This window comes from Aythya fuligula, chromosome 9 (genome assembly GCF_009819795.1).
Source record: "Aythya fuligula isolate bAytFul2 chromosome 9, bAytFul2.pri, whole genome shotgun sequence".
NCBI classification, from domain to species: domain Eukaryota; kingdom Metazoa; phylum Chordata; class Aves; order Anseriformes; family Anatidae; genus Aythya; species Aythya fuligula.
This window is the reverse complement of record NC_045567.1, coordinates 25,896,542-25,911,807: the sequence shown is the minus strand read 5'-3', so window position 1 is coordinate 25,911,807 and position 15,266 is coordinate 25,896,542. Positions and strand designations below refer to the sequence as shown.

The following is a 15,266-nucleotide window of genomic DNA, read 5'->3' as shown; positions in this document are numbered from 1 at the left end:
TACCAACCTGGACTGTTACTATATCCAGTCTGTATTATTATTTTTTAAACAGTGTTAAGCAGAGCTTATTCTCTTTTTAAAAATTAGAACAAAATTGTTCTGTAAGTATCTTTCCAAAATTCTACAAAAAGACTATGAAACAAAGGTGTATTAAAAATAATTCACTACATGTTTCACCGTTGAATATTTATTAAAAAAAAACAAACAAAAACAAACAGAAAACAAACAAAAAAACATACTGAATAATCAAACATAATAAGGTAATTTGTATCACAATTAAATCTGCTCTTTGGTTCTCAGATACTCTTGTTTTATGTGATCCATGCTCATGATCATCATAGAAGGTGGACAACATTAAACTATTTAAAAAGTCTATCCTTTTCTGAATGTCTCTAGGTACATTTCTAGAAAATAATTTTATTGAATATTTCAAGTTTGTTGGCAGAGCAAAAGTGCCTTATTATTTTTAAGTCCATTTAATCATGAAAGAATCAATGGTAGATAGTAACGCTAGATCTAATTTCCCCCAAGCCCTTTCTCCCTTTTTTGCATGGTCATTGCAGAGTGAATACTGTAAATGTATTTAGGCACTTACATGCCTTTGGCTGCCTTTGATTAAACTTATTCCAAGAATAAACTCAGTCCATCTGTAGGCTTTGCTATTCATTCTGTTTTTCTTATTTCAAATGACATGAATGTACGTTATTGTGAAGTCACTGCCAAGATGGTTCTTTGCCATGCACTTGTACATGCCAGAATCTGACGGCCGGGGATCCTGGATGACCAGTGTCCCTGGGGGATGAAGCAGTTTGCTCCTGGATGCTTGGCCTTGGTTACCTGTAGAGAGTATCGAGTGGTCAGGTAATTCCCACATAATTTCTGGTTTTGGTATTCCCAGTGCCATGCAGGTGAGTTGAACTGCTGCACCAGGCATCGTATGTACAGTCTGTGGTGGTCTGTTTGTAATCCTGGGGGGATAGGCTACAATAATGACAGGAACAGTTATAGATGACTCTCCAGCGTTATTATGGGCCTTACACACATAATTCCCTCTGTCGTGAATGGAAGCTTCTCGTATAACTAGAGTGCCATTTTCCAGCAGAATGTATTTCCTATTGATCTGAGGTCGATCCAGCACATAGCCACCTGGCAGGGTCCACGCTGTGTTTGGTTTGGGACTCCCGTCAGACAGGCAGTGGAGTGATAACGATTCCCCACTGATGCCCTTCACTGGCCCCTTGGGGTGCACCAGAATACTGGGCTTCTGGCCGATCTCCAAGATGATCAGCCTTTCAATGTAGCCAACTTTATTCTTAGCTGCACAGCGATACTTTCCTGCTTTGTCTCTGTTAGGATTGTAGATGGTAAGAGTGCCATTGCTTCCTGTAAGAAACTGGGAAGTCTTGATCCCCTTGGAAAACCACGTGCCATTAGGCAACATCCAGCTTATTTCAGGTGGAGGGTTTCCATCCACAGAACAATTCAGTGTGGTAGCTTTTCCAGGTTTTGCTATTATTTTTTCATTGAATGGATTTTTAAACATTGGTCGCCTTAGCATTTCCAATACCTCCAGCCGCACCACCAACATGCTCTCTCCCCAGTCATTACGCGCCACACAGATAAAATCTGCTGTGTCAGAAGGTCTTAGGTTCCGAATTTCAAGTGTTCCATTTTTGTACACTACAATCCTACTCCCATAATATGGAGCTGTTAGGAAAATGTTGTCAGGCATAATCCACATAATCTGAGGGGGAGGTGTCCCTTCTGCCCTACAGTCGATTTGTTTCTTCGAATGCCTCACTGCTGTCACTTTAATAATTGTTTTATTGGTGTATAAACCATTTATGATAGGTGGTTTAGCCTCAACATCCACTTTAAATAATTTTGTATCATCCCCTCCAGCATTACGGGCAACACACATATACTCCCCAGCATCCAGCAGTTTGACTTGACTCACTGACAGGGAACCATTAGCATGCAGGAAGTATCTGTCTGTCGAGGAGGAGATCATGTCACTGGAAGGTAGCAACCAGAATATTTTTGGCTTGGGTTCTCCAACAACTTCACAGTCCAATAATGCCGTATCTCCAGCTTTCACTTTTATGTATGTCTTGTAACTGTGCTTTATCTGAGCAGCTGCCGTTACGACAGTGATGTGTATTTTCATTTCATCTCTTCCCAGCGTGTTTTGGGCATAGCAGGTATAATCTCCCTCTTCTGTTATGCCGACTTTGTTGAGATACAGAGTTCCATTGTCAAAGAGGACGTATCTGCGAGACCTGTGTCCGCTGTCATCAGCCAGCATCACGTTATTGATCACTGTCCCATCTGGCAAACTCCAGGATATTTCTGGTGCAGGTGACCCAGAGGCCTTGCAGTCCACTTTGAAATCTTTTCCATATGGTACCAGTTTCTTGAAATACTGTTTCTGGTCAATCTTGGCAGGTTTCATTGTGATGCTGACTTTCATCAGTATCAGATCATCTCCAATTTTGTTTCTTGCAACACACAAATAGTCACCTGCATCCTTTTCAGTAACTGCGTCGATAACCAAGGATCCATTGGGATACACATGGATTCGACTTCCCATTCTGTTATGGGGAAAGAGGAAAAGAATTACAGAACAAAATAGTGAAGGTAAATACTGAGCATTGGAAGTTTGAGAGTGAATTTAGTTCGCAATGTATTGTTTCAGTGACATAACAGCCACTTACATAAGCATTGGAGAAAACAGTGTTTGAATTTTTCAAAGAGATGGGCAACAAAAGGACTCCTACCTGTGCCACTGGTCTACAACTGCCTTGGAAGGTAACCTCCAGATTATCCTGGGCTTTGGCTCCCCGGTCGCTGTGCAGTTCAGAAGCAATTTATCCCCGAAATTCAATCGTGTCATCTCTTGAGAGGCAGCAGCTATTTTGGGAAGTGTATCTCTCTGTTCCACCAGCAGGCTTACCACCCTCCTCTCCGAGCCAGTCGAGCTTGTAGCTATGCACTCGTAGTTCCCGCTGTCGGAAGGGGCGAGGTTGCTGAGGTGGAGGGTGCCGTTGGGGAACAGGAACAGCTTGGCGTTTATGAACTGCAGAGGTTTCACCACTGTTCCATCAAAGAGAACCCAGTGGACACTGGGATGAGGATTCCCTTCCACGGTGCAAGGGAATTTCAGGCTTTCCCCCATCGTTCCTGCAATTTGTTGTCGCTTTTCCTCCAAAATAACAGGAGGTGCCGCAATGACCTGCAGCTTTACAATCAGCATGTCAGTGCCTGCTGGATTTTTGGCCACGCATGTGTAGAGGCCCCTGTCATAAACAGTGACTTCCTCGATGATTAGAGTGCCGTCTGGTTGCACGTGAACTCTTTTATTTTCCTTAGAAGAGCTGGAGATGTACGTTTTGTTGGCCAGGACCCACGAGACCGTGGGAGGAGGCCTGCCCTCAGCTTGGCACTTCATTGCCACGGTCTTCCCGGAGTGTGCGGTGAGGAGCCGCGGCCTGCTGCCGGCGATGCGGGGCGGGTAGGCCACCACCGACAGCGTGACCAGGAGCCGCGCCGTGCCGAGCGGGCTGCCCGCCGAGCACAGGTACTGCCCGCGGTCCTGCAGGCCTGCCCGCGCGATGGAGAGCGTGCCGTTGGCAAACACCGTCCATCTGCCGCCGTCCGGGCTCTCCGCAGCAGGGGGCCCTGCAGAAGTGGGGGGAAACAGCACAGCACATCAGGCCCTCCCTGGTCTGCTGCTTTTGTACTCTGCACCTGAATACACTTTCCTTATCCTGGTCTGCTTTGCCCAAATAACCAAGACGATAGTGGTAAGAAAGAGAGAAATAATAATTTGTATATAAAATAGAAATTACTGATTTTTAAAGTAGAAAAGCTTTAAAGTAAAAGCAAAACCTAGTTCCTCAGTAGAGAGAAGGCTTGAATGAGGTAGATAAGGCTTTGCACACCCAAAAAATATTTTAGCATGGATGTAACTTGGCTTTGCATGTTCAAAAATACTTTGCTATTGTGGTAACTGGATCTGATGGTTTGTTACCATAGACAGTTTTTTCTTTTCATTTGTCTCATCATTCTGAAATAACAGGTAATAAGTGCAGAACTATCATTAAATATAGGTTATATATGTATGTTTAAAATTCACATAAGCAACTGTTTTCATAATTGGTATTAAACAATGTATCATTTTTCTGACTATTTCCAAGTTCGTATTATCGCTGATACTTCACAGTGCTCCTAGATGAAGCAATATTTAACTCTGTCCTACAAACCATCTGCCAAGTTACAAGATAAGAGCAGGAGGTAAATTCCAGAGAGGTCCATGAAGCTTACCTGACGATATCTTGGTCCACTGTATTGTTGGCTGGGGGTTACCAACGGCTTCACAAGGAATAAAAGCATCTGAATTAGCTAGCACAGTAAAAGCAGCTAATTTTCCTCCAATTATTCTGGGCTTTGCAAAATGATTTCTGCTTAAAGGGTGGAAGGATATAGGGCTGCTGGTGGTAGTTTCTTGATCTTGTCTCTTGTCAGACCTGCCTTTGGCAGGATTGTTCTTGTCCCTACCCCATGGAGGAGCACATGGAGTAGCAGTCTGGGATGACTCTGGAACAGTCAGGGTGCTGAGAGCTAATATTTTGCCTCTCTCTGTGCCTTCAGTAGGTGGCTTCTGCCTGAATCCGATCCCCCCGCTTGGAGGTGAGGAGGCTTCTGCCGTAGGTGCGGGTGGCCTGGCTGCTGCTGGGGCTGGCAGTGGGGCGGGATGCTGAGCACTGGGGGCAGCGGTGCCTGTGGCTGCAGGAGCTCCGGCACTTGGCTCACTTCTTCCTGGGAACGTGGGCTGTGCAACGTGGTTTTCTCGGGTAACTTTCTTCTCCATCTCACCTGCCGTTGTGGTGGCTTTGATTTGCTGTGCAGGTTTTGATCCAGCACCAACTGGAGTGGGTTGTGTGCTTGTGGCACTGAATGGCTTTGAAAGCAGTGGTGTGGTTTGGGTTGTTGTGGTGGGGGTCTGAGGAATAAGCCCACTGGGTGGTAACGTAACAGACTGGATGTTCATCCGTGTGCTTGGGGTTGCTGATGTCTGCTTAGCTGCTGTAGGCATGTGCTGAGCTGTATCTGATGTAGCAAGGCTCCATGGCACTGGCATTTCTGTCACTAAGACTGCCCTTGCACTGTCAGGGAGAGGTTTTGCAGGTGTAAGACTTGCAGGCGTAGCTGCTGATTTGACTGTTGTCACGGCAGGTATGGCTGTATTCCCAGGAGGAACTGCTGTAGTGCTATGGCCCGTGGTCAAGCTTCGTGAAGTAGATGTTTTAGGGGGCCTTTTCCTCCTCTGACCTCTCTTTCTTCCCACTCTGAATGTTTTACTTTTGGTGATTTTGGTGTCAGTTTGAGGAGTAACAATACGTATAACTGTTGGCTTCAAACTTGCTACATCCCGTACTTCAGTTGTGCTAGCTGCAGGACTAGAGTGAGAATGCAGCTCTGCAGTGGGAAGATGTTCTCCTGACTTACCATTGTCATAATGAACGGACTCATTTGAAGACAGGAAACCACTACTGTGATCCCCACCCACTGAAATGGGTGTAAAGGGCAAAGGAGAAATTCTGGATGTAGGTAATGCTGCTGTAGTTTTAGGAAGCAAGACTGATACCTCTGTTGATGGAAACACATCCGTCTGGTGTTCTGGTAACCTTTTCAGTACTTCCTTCTGAGTGTCGTTTCCAAAGAGATGTTCCCCAGTAATTTTTCCTCGTTGGGAATTTTTTGATGAGGCTCTAGACTTAGTGTTGGGTGAGACTGATTCAAGAGTAGGAGATATCTTAGTGCTTACTGTTTGTGTAATTTCCGCAGCAACACGAGCTGTGTAGGTTGCTGTTGGTGGTCTGGTGCTAAAAGGCTGGACTCTGTAAGTACTTGTCTGAAATGGTGCACTGGTCTCTGATTTCTGTTGGGGGGTATTCTGGGTGCTTTTTGTAAAGAAAGGCATCACCGCAGAAGTAGTTCTTTGCCTTGCAGCATGTTCACTGTTCTCTGCTGTGGGGAGTGCTGTGTTTTGAACAGCTCCTGCTGGGTACTCTAATGACATATTCATGGTGGAGGGGGAGGGCAGAGGTGCTTCTGGGCTAACTAGGTTGATGGAGCTGCTTAAATTATTTAAGGTAGGTAAATCTGATGTATATTTTGAAGACAAGAGGACACCTGGAGCTGTATTTCCTCTGACAGAGTCTTGCTTCCCAAAATGGTACCTGTGCTCTTTCATATTTGGAATACGCCCTGGCCTGACAATTTTTCTCCTACCAGAAATTTTTCTCCTTCTTCCATATTGCTGCTGAGGTGCATGAGTTGTAACATCCTGAATAATTTGAATTTTCTGATGAGAAATGGTGTTTGAGCCCAGTGGCAGCTTAGTAATTACTGGTTTCTGGGTGCTATGAAGGTAAACGTGCCCAGTTTCAGGATTTGGTTCACTGACTGTTGCTGCAGATATCTGATGATCTGTTTTGGTGGAAATCTTATTAGTAGACTCTGTAAAAACATGTAGCTTGCCCACCGTATTTTCAGAAGTTACAGGTTTACTGGTGTCTGTAACATCTGCCATGGGTGTTGAAGACACAGGATTTAATTGCTGGCTAGGACTTTCTCCAGGAGATACCAGTCTTTGCTGAGTTGATTGTTTTATAGCATTTGCTGATATTTGACTTAAAGCAGGTCTTTCCCATGAGTTTGAGTTTGTAATTGTAGGGTTTAGATATGTTTGTGGCTTTCTGCTGTCAGACGAGACAGACTGTGAAGGAGAGGGTAGCGGAGCTACAGCCTCTGCAGCCAGGAGGGAGGCTGTCCCAGCAGGACTGTTACTCGTGGTCATGCTGGGCCCTGCAGTTACCACACTTTGTCTTGCTTTCCCCAGAGGAGACACAGTGGCACTCTCTGTTACTGGTATCATGAATTCTTGTTCTGGAGATGAGAGATCACCAGATGTTTCCTCCTCTTCCACAGGTGCTTTTGAGAGCTGACGACCTTGAATAGCTGGTTTTATTTCAACTTCTTGGTTTTCTACAAGAGTCGAGTTCCTCTTTGTTTTTTCCAGAAAGGCTGCCCAGCGCTGCGGATCAACCCTCCTGGCTGAGGAAACAAACTGTCTCCTCTGCCCCCTAAACCTCCTGCCCATTTTGTCCCTGTAGTGACGGTAGGATGGTTTCCCATTACTGTGCCTTTTATAGGCACTCTGTGTGACCTGGTTTCTGGATGCTGAGGCAGCAGATTCCTCATTAGCTATCAAGGGAGCCAGAGTAGCTGAAGGATTTGTATGCCTTCTAGCAGAGGCCAGCATTGCGTTTCCAGAGCCATCACTCTCTTCCCATTCTCCCACAGCTACATGTATTTTCTGTGGAGTGTTTTTGTCCTTTCTAACTAGCACTTGGAGAACCAAATGATCAACACCGTACTGATTGGCTGCAACACATCTGAAATAGCCACTGTCTTGCTCTGTTAGCCCTTGTATTCTCAAGGTACCATTGTCAAAAATGTGTTTGTTTCTGACAGAATGATGAAGAATCACACGCTCGGGTAACACCCAACTAATAGCAGCATCTGGAACAGCAGTAGATGTACAGGGAAGGTAGAGTGTGCTGCCAACAGATGTGGAAAGGTGGGCTCCATTTACACTGCTGTGTTCCACATAAGGATCAACCACAGTAATTCTAAATGTGAGAATATCTGCGTCGTTGTAATTCGTGCCTATGCAGTGATAAAGCCCAGTGTCAAAGGTGTCAGCTGTTCGTAACGTAAATGTTCCAGTTTTAACTACTATAATTCTGCCATCCTCACTGATATAAGGGGCTCTCACTTTGCTCCCATCAGCTAATATCCACTCTATTGCAGGAGCTGGATCTCCGATTGCTTGGCAATCTAGTTCTACGGTCCCCCCAACTAAAACAGTGTGCTGTGTTTGTGTTTTATTGTCCCTGGAGATGATTGTCCAGTTATTTCTCACTTTTTTTTGATCAGGACTGGGCAAAATAATCTGGGCATCAGTGAAGTACTGGATGTGCAACGTGTTAAGTGTGGTTGCTGTCCTGTCTAACTGTAGTGCTACTTTGCTTTGCATTAACCAAGGTGGTTCGGCTCTCAGTTCTGCCTCTACATTGGTGTAAAGTTCATCTTTTTCAGAGTAGATTTGTTTATAGTGGTAAGCAGTAAAAGGTATTTTAGTCGCTAGGGCATTTCTTTCTAGTTTTAGGGGGAAATTACTGTACAGGGCCAGTATGCTCCATAGCTGCTGGATATGCTCATAAGCAATATCGCACACAAGAAATGCTGTGAATGATGTTTTCAGTATTGTGTTGTTGCCATCTTTGTCAAATGAGAGTGGAGATGTTTCTTTAGGTTTCTGGATGTTACAAACCAAGTTGCCACGACTTCCTGCTTGGTCGGTCATGTTCAAAACCATGGATCCTATAGGAGCCATGAAGTCCTTGGTAGACACAGAACTGAAATCCCCATCGTCTGGCACTGTGAGGTTTCTGAATTTCAGGGAGTGATGTATGACTGGCTTAGTGCAGGTTAAAGATGCAGAAGGAACAGTGACGAAGTTTCTTCCTTTATAATTCTGGGGGCTAGCACAAACTGGGCATTGCTGAGCACCAGAACTTCTGTCTTTTTTGCACTTTATGACATCTGAAGGGAAGAAAAACCCAGTAAGCTTTTGTGATACAATTTTTAGCATTAAGACACACATAGTTACCAACAAGTTGTTCTCTTGAGTACAATACAAATACAAAAAGTTCATCCTACAGTAGCCACTAGCCTGTGAGCTTTCCCTAGTGAAGCTGCCTGATGACTGTTCCTGCTGCCAAGTAAGGGGCCGTTCAGTGGCAGCAGTGTTGGGAGTGCTCTGCTGGGGCACGCGGCCACTGCCTCCTGCTGAGGCTCGAGCAGTTCGGGGTAACACTAGGCTACCACCTGCAGCTTCTCAGGGCAGAAACAAAAAGCCCTCAAGTCCTGTTTCTCATTTCTTTTTTTGAAGAATCACGTACAATGTGTCCTTCATTCCTGTGAGTTAGGTAAAATTTATCTTCCTTATTCCCTGTGGATTTTCCTAGCACACGGAAGCTTCAGAGTGGCCAAGGAAAACATTTTGTTATGGAAAGCTGTACCTGGGAACAGATTAGGGCCACTAGATTCATTTAATTCAGGAAACTGGAGGGCATTCATCTGTTTATCCTGATTACATATACCTACAAAAATCCTGTTAACCATCACTCCTGGAAATAATAGAGAGAAGAGCTTAGAAGAATATATATATATTTCCTGCAGATGCATGGCACTATTTTAGGAGTAAAAAAAAAAAAAAAAAAAAAAAAGGAAAAAAGATAGAAAATAACATTTTAAGTAGAGGGGAAAAAATAAGAAATTATAAAAGTGCAAAAGAAAATATCAGGCTCATGTCAGAGTGCTATAATGGTCTACTATACATAATCAGTTAGTGGCAGGCTATGAAGGAGTGACAAGTTTCCTGTAGCTTCTTATGCTTCACATCTGGTACTTTAGTTTTGAATTTGCAGTGATTTTCATGTGGTGTGGTACAGCTGATAACACATCCAACACACTTTTAAAAGATCAGTATGTAGATGGTATGAACAAGACAGTAATTAACATGAAACAAATAAAAATTAATCAGATGTAGTTGCATTTCCAGTCTTCCTTGGAAGAATATTTAAATAAAGTACAATTGTATTAGAAAGAAAATTCATAATGGGGTTAAAAAACACAGACAAAGTCTTCAGCTCACCTGGCCTCTGTTTCGACCATTCTGCAAACCACTGTAGACTGCAATCACAGGACCATGGGTTTCCGTGGAGGTAAATACTCTCTAGCTCAGACATGTAGGAAAACATTTCTTGCGGTAGTGAAGTCAACGCATTTTCAGACAAATATATGTGCTTTATGGAGGATATTTTAAATATTTGTACATAGTTCAAAGTGACAAAAGTATCTGGATGAAGCTGCTTAATTAAGTTTCCTTCCAAATGGACCAACCTTAGAGATGTTAGTCCGTAGAAAACGTTTGGATTTACAATTTCAATTTTATTGTGGTCCATATGCAACCGTACCAAGCTCTTCAGACCATAAAAAACATCTTGCTGAAGTACACTGACCTTGTTATAACTCATTTTTAATACCTGTTGATGAAAAAGTGACAAGTGTATATTATTAACCCATATTATATTGCTGTAAAACTCCTCCTATATAACTTGCTATAAACTCCTAACAAATTTTCATTGATGGTTACTCTGTGAAGTGAAAATACTTCAATGGGTCAATACTGCAAGTGACTGGGAAAAAAAAAAAAAAAAAAAAAAAAAAAAAAAAGTGGGAGAAGTTATTTTTAAATGCAATTTTAGCTGCAAAGGACTACAAGGATACTTTCTTGTTCCAACCATCCATCAGGGCTATTTCTGCAGTCACATTCACAAAACGTAGAGATTAAAAGCAAAATAAATCAGTGCTTAATTACTCACACAAAAAGTCCCAATTAAAGCACAATAGAACTACCAGGTTGTTCCTAGTTTCAGGATTTGTGTCATGTGAGATGTGTACTTGCCAAACCTAAACTCTGAGGTGCCATTTTGTTGCTGACAGGTTCAAATTCAGTAACTATGAGATGAACAAATCTGGTGTATTGCTCAGGTATTAAATATGGTACCTAAGACACCCTTTTCATTATTACTTTTACTGTTAGAATTATTCTGTTACAGTAAGGAATTCTGTATTTTGAAAATTAGTGAAGAAAAAAACTACAAAATCCAAATAATGTGCAAGTTTATTTGCCAAATATAACTCCATTAAAACTATATTTCAGTTAAAGAACAAAACAGGCATCAAATAATACATTTTTAAAATCTACATACATATATAATTATATAACCAAGGAACTGTAGTTCTTTTTAAAACATTAACATGTTTATATGTAATATATTAAGTTTCAATTCAGTAGGAGCCTTTTTTTTTATGAAAGATGGAAAGGGACAGGACTACATTGTACTGAAAGGAAAGGGATATCTGAATGGAAAACTATCATCAAAAAAAAAAAAAAAAAAGCAAAACGAAAAAAAAAGCAAAAAAAAAACAAAACACAAAAACCCAATAATTAACTATGACAATGACTGTGACAAATTAACTAAAAACAAGTTTACTACCACAATACAGTACTTGGAGCTCTATAATCTTTATCATTTGAACGTCTCAGTTGTGGTTGCCAATTAAGATACTGTTGACAGATGTCTACCAACATCTTCATTACACTTTTTATACTATAACTGAACGTCCACCTGGGAATGAAATACATTTCCCAATAGAATACTGGGTATTGCAGGCTCTTATCTTTCATATGGGTACAATTAGAAACAGAAAAGTAAGAGGCAAGAGACCGCTGGCCAGCATCCACAAATTAGTTATTTCTGTCAGATTGTTTAAAGGCCATAATGAAAAGTGAGATTAGGTCATCCCCAACATTTATTTCTTACCTGTAATGAATGCAAATCAGTGAATGCCTTGTCCGGTATTGCATTGATCTCATTGCTGTGCAGCATCAGTAACTCCAGTTTCTCCAGGCCAGCAAAATCTGTTTCAGTCAGTTTAAGCAAGCTGTTGTAACTGTAATAAACATTTCATCCCAGACCTGGGTTTAGTCAGACAGCTAAACTTCACAAATTTTAAAACAAATGAAACAAAAACAAAAGAACAACACTTTGGATATGTATAAAGGTAGGGAGCACTTCTGATGGCAAAGATTAAATTTTAAATCATACCTTCACATTAGCACAAAAATTGGTAACTTGTCCATTGCGGCTTCCTTAAGATTGTATTCAAAGTGGGTAGTGTAAATAACTGCAAAAATATGCAGACAAAAATGACGGTTTTGGGCTTCAGTGTAAAAGAGTTTTCATGTAATGGTAGAATTTTGCAATACATTGATGCCTCTTTTAATTGAGGGCTTTCCCAACACTGCCGTACCACAGAGAAGACGATGCACAACAGACAGCTTTCTTTGGGGTCAGAGACCTGCATACAACTAAGGGGCCTGGGCCGTGCCCTTCCTCTGCCAGCACCTGAGGAACGATGGCTGAGCCCCAACCATGGTGCAGGTGGGGTCTGCCGAGTGTCTCACAGCCCTGCCTTTGTCCTCCTGTCAGGAGAGGTGGCTGGACCGTGCTGTCTGCTCTTCTCAGTTGTACATCTTGAGTTCCATTTCCACTCCACAGGTGCACACTACCTGTTCATGTAGACATAGCCTCTGCCTTCCCTGATCTCAAGGAGCATACACACAGCCTGGATAATCGAGGCTGAACTTAAACAGGAAGCCAAAAGTGAAACACTGAGAGCCCTTTAAATGAGAGCTCTACCGTTAGAGGAGGTTAGACCATAGGTCACATCTAAACCTAGCCAGCGTGAGTACTCAGTGTTGATGCTCCAGTGTCCTGGAACTGGTGTTGTGCAAGCCTTCCAAATACAGAGCACCTGCTCGTGATGCCTTTGACATCATGACTATTGCCATGCTTACATGACCCGATGACAGGAATCTTCTCACGCTGCAGCCACACCTCCTACCTCCAATGGTAACAAGTGAGTGAGGTTAATTCCTCAGCCAGACAGAAGGCCTGTCCATAGCAGCAATTAACGTATTTCAAATATATGTCCCACGCCTCAGGTGACCCATAGTCTGGAGGAATTGGTACTTAGTCTTCACATACAGCACTTTGGGAAAACTTTGACAAACTCAAAGGAGGGAAAAGGCAGACAGGAGTCAGGAGCTGAGATCACGTTATATTGCCTAGCAGCAGAGGAGGGGGAAGACTTCCAAGTAAAGTCCTTTTGTACTTTTTGCATATACATACAGACAATTCAAAGGTTATGTGTATCAAAAGTGATACCAGGGTCAGTCAAACATTGCTGATTGGTTTTCTCATTTGATTGTATGACAGGATACTTGCAGGAAACTGCATTAACAGGCCAATTGTACCTGGGTAAAATCTACTCCTGGTTTCTTTTGACCCCTTAAAATACAGAACCATTTTGGAGGCTGAAATATTCAGACTGGCAATACTTCCATAAACTGGATGGATAAAAACATAGCAAATAAGATTATGTGACATTCTGAAGTCACATCAGAAGTCTCTGAAGATTTTAACACACATACTGCATTTCCAGCCCCCTGCCTGAGCTCTGAGCTATCTTTTTCCAGTAAGAATTAGCTTAATTTCAAGCTCTTTCAGAGTTCCATACTAAAAAATGCAAGATATTCAGGTAATATAAAATAATTCATTTAAGTTCAAAGCTTTTTAATGTTCTTGCATCCCCCAAAATTCCACCCACTGTTGGAAGTCTTAGACTTTGCTAGCTCTCATTGCAACCACTTTTGATTAATGCAAAACATCCGTTTAAGATTTATTCCTTGCCTTGATTAATTTTTAGCCCTAAATCTGAAAACTCTTCATAATTATATGCAAAGTGTTGCAAGGTAAGTGGTCAGAATATTTGAAATCTTGGCATTAAACGTACCCCAAGTTGATGCGCTCCACGTTTGGAGGGATGCGTGGTGGGACGGCTGTGAAGTAGCGGAAAGTGCAGTGCACCTCGGTGGGGACGTAGCAGGCGCAGAGCCTGGGACAGGCGGTGCTGCCGGGGAGGACGGCCAGGCAGGCACCGAGGAGGACCTCCAGCCACCAGGGTCTGCGTCTGTGCATTGCTGTCATCCTGCAGGAGGACACTACAACGCCATCCTTCACAGCGACAGGGAGCCAACGGATTCCTACAAGGAAACAAAACACAAGCGTTTATGGAGCCATCTGTGCGGAGTCGCTCGGTTCTAAGCTACGAGCAAAAGTCTGCAACTTAAAGAAAAAACACCCCACGGAACAGAGCCGCCGCTTTTGGGGTTCCCCTGGTTTTAGGTCTGCATACTGAAATGAAATATTTGTCGTTTCGAAGCGGCAGCCCCGCGCCTCCTTCGTTTGGCGAGACCGCCCCGCGAGCTGCTGCCTGCAGGTACGGCGGGGCCACGGGGAGCCTGGGGCACTTGGCCGCCGCTACACCGCGACTCCGGCCGTGCGGAGCGCTCGTAAATCTGCTAGCAATTTGTCCTCGGGAAGGAACACGTCAGCTCCTTTCTTGCCAGTAATTATTCCAAACAAAATTAACCAATTTCAAAGCCCCGCGCGCGGAGCCGCCGGGCTGCGGGAGCGACCGGCCCCGCTCCGCTCCGCCCCGGCACCGCCCGCGGCCCTGCCCGCCCGGGCCGATACCGGGGCCGATACCGGGGCCGAGCCGTGCCGTACCAGGAGGGGCCAGCCCGGCCCGGCTCGGCCCAGCCCATCCCAGCCCACCCCGCCGCCTGCCGGGGGGCGCCGCCGCGGGTGCCCGGCCCGGCCCGACCCGGCGCGGAGCAGCTCCCGGTGCAGAGCCGGTCCCCGGTACCTCGTCTCCTCGTGCTCTGCTACCTGGGGTTGGCAGCAGCCACACGCTTGGCTGAAGGCGTGGCTCTGTCGCCTTGGAAAAGGTGAAGACGCACTGCGCTCACGATTGCCGAGCTCTCTGCTGTGCTCTCGAGCTGCAAGACTTTGCAGTGGCAGTTTAATAAATTATCGTTGCCAGATGATTATATCTTTATGTAGTCAGCCTTAGATGAAGTTAAACACAAACCCTCTCATCCAAAGGCAGTTGCTCATCCATCACCTCTTGCACTAAGGCAGCATTTAGGACCTGTGCGGTCACGCAGCTTTCAGATGGTCCTGAAGAAGGCGCGTGGCTTCTTACTGTCCTCCCAGCCTCCTACTCCACAGTATTACCCACCAACAACACGCTGCCTGCCAGCAAAATCCACTGATTTTTTTTCCCAGTACCTGAATTTATCCCAGTAAGGGCCAAATCCACTCGGCACTCTTTGCCCCTGATTCTTTCCAGTTATGTAGCTCCTCTGAGATCAATTGGTTGGAGGTGCAGCGCATTGCTGGTTATGTCAATACGGCTGCTGTTCTCTATGGTCAGGCCACAAAATGATTTCTGTCTTTGCAGAGCAAACAGCAGCTGGGTTTAGATACCCTGGGTGAGACACACAGATTATCCAACCACCGCTCAGGATACGTCAGTTCTGTCTGCAGTATACATTTGTTCCTCTGTCTCTGTTCCAAATTAGCAAAGTATCAGCCTTGTCCCAGAAAACAAATCCCTTAGCAATGTCACATAAACCCCATGTTCTTTTGCAGAAATAC

At 44.1% G+C, this 15,266-nt stretch overlaps 2 protein-coding genes across 6 annotated transcripts in view; one reads left to right on the top strand and one right to left on the bottom strand.

Moving 5' to 3' along the window:
* MED12L (mediator complex subunit 12L) overlaps window positions 1–15,266 on the top strand; it is a 155,191-nt gene that overhangs the window by 134,106 nt on the left and 5,819 nt on the right. The window lies entirely within an intron of this gene.
* On the bottom strand, window positions 230–14,210 carry IGSF10 (immunoglobulin superfamily member 10). 5 transcript variants are annotated; one of them, XM_032192992.1, is made up of 7 exons: window positions 13,960–14,210; window positions 13,558–13,807; window positions 11,523–11,652; window positions 9,788–10,178; window positions 4,324–8,673; window positions 2,778–3,678; window positions 230–2,591 (listed from the first exon to the last, which is right to left on the bottom strand). In XM_032192992.1, the coding sequence occupies exons 2-7, from the start codon at window positions 13,749–13,751 to the stop codon at window positions 683–685; spliced, it is 7,875 nt and encodes a 2,624-aa protein (XP_032048883.1). In that variant the 5' UTR covers window positions 13,752–13,807; window positions 13,960–14,210; the 3' UTR covers window positions 230–682. The 5 variants fall into 5 exon arrangements, with proteins under 5 accessions (XP_032048883.1, XP_032048884.1, XP_032048886.1 ...); XM_032192993.1 differs by lacking the exon at window positions 13,960–14,210 and having other exon boundaries at window positions 11,523–11,700; window positions 11,808–13,618; XM_032192995.1 differs by lacking the exon at window positions 13,960–14,210 and having other exon boundaries at window positions 11,808–13,618.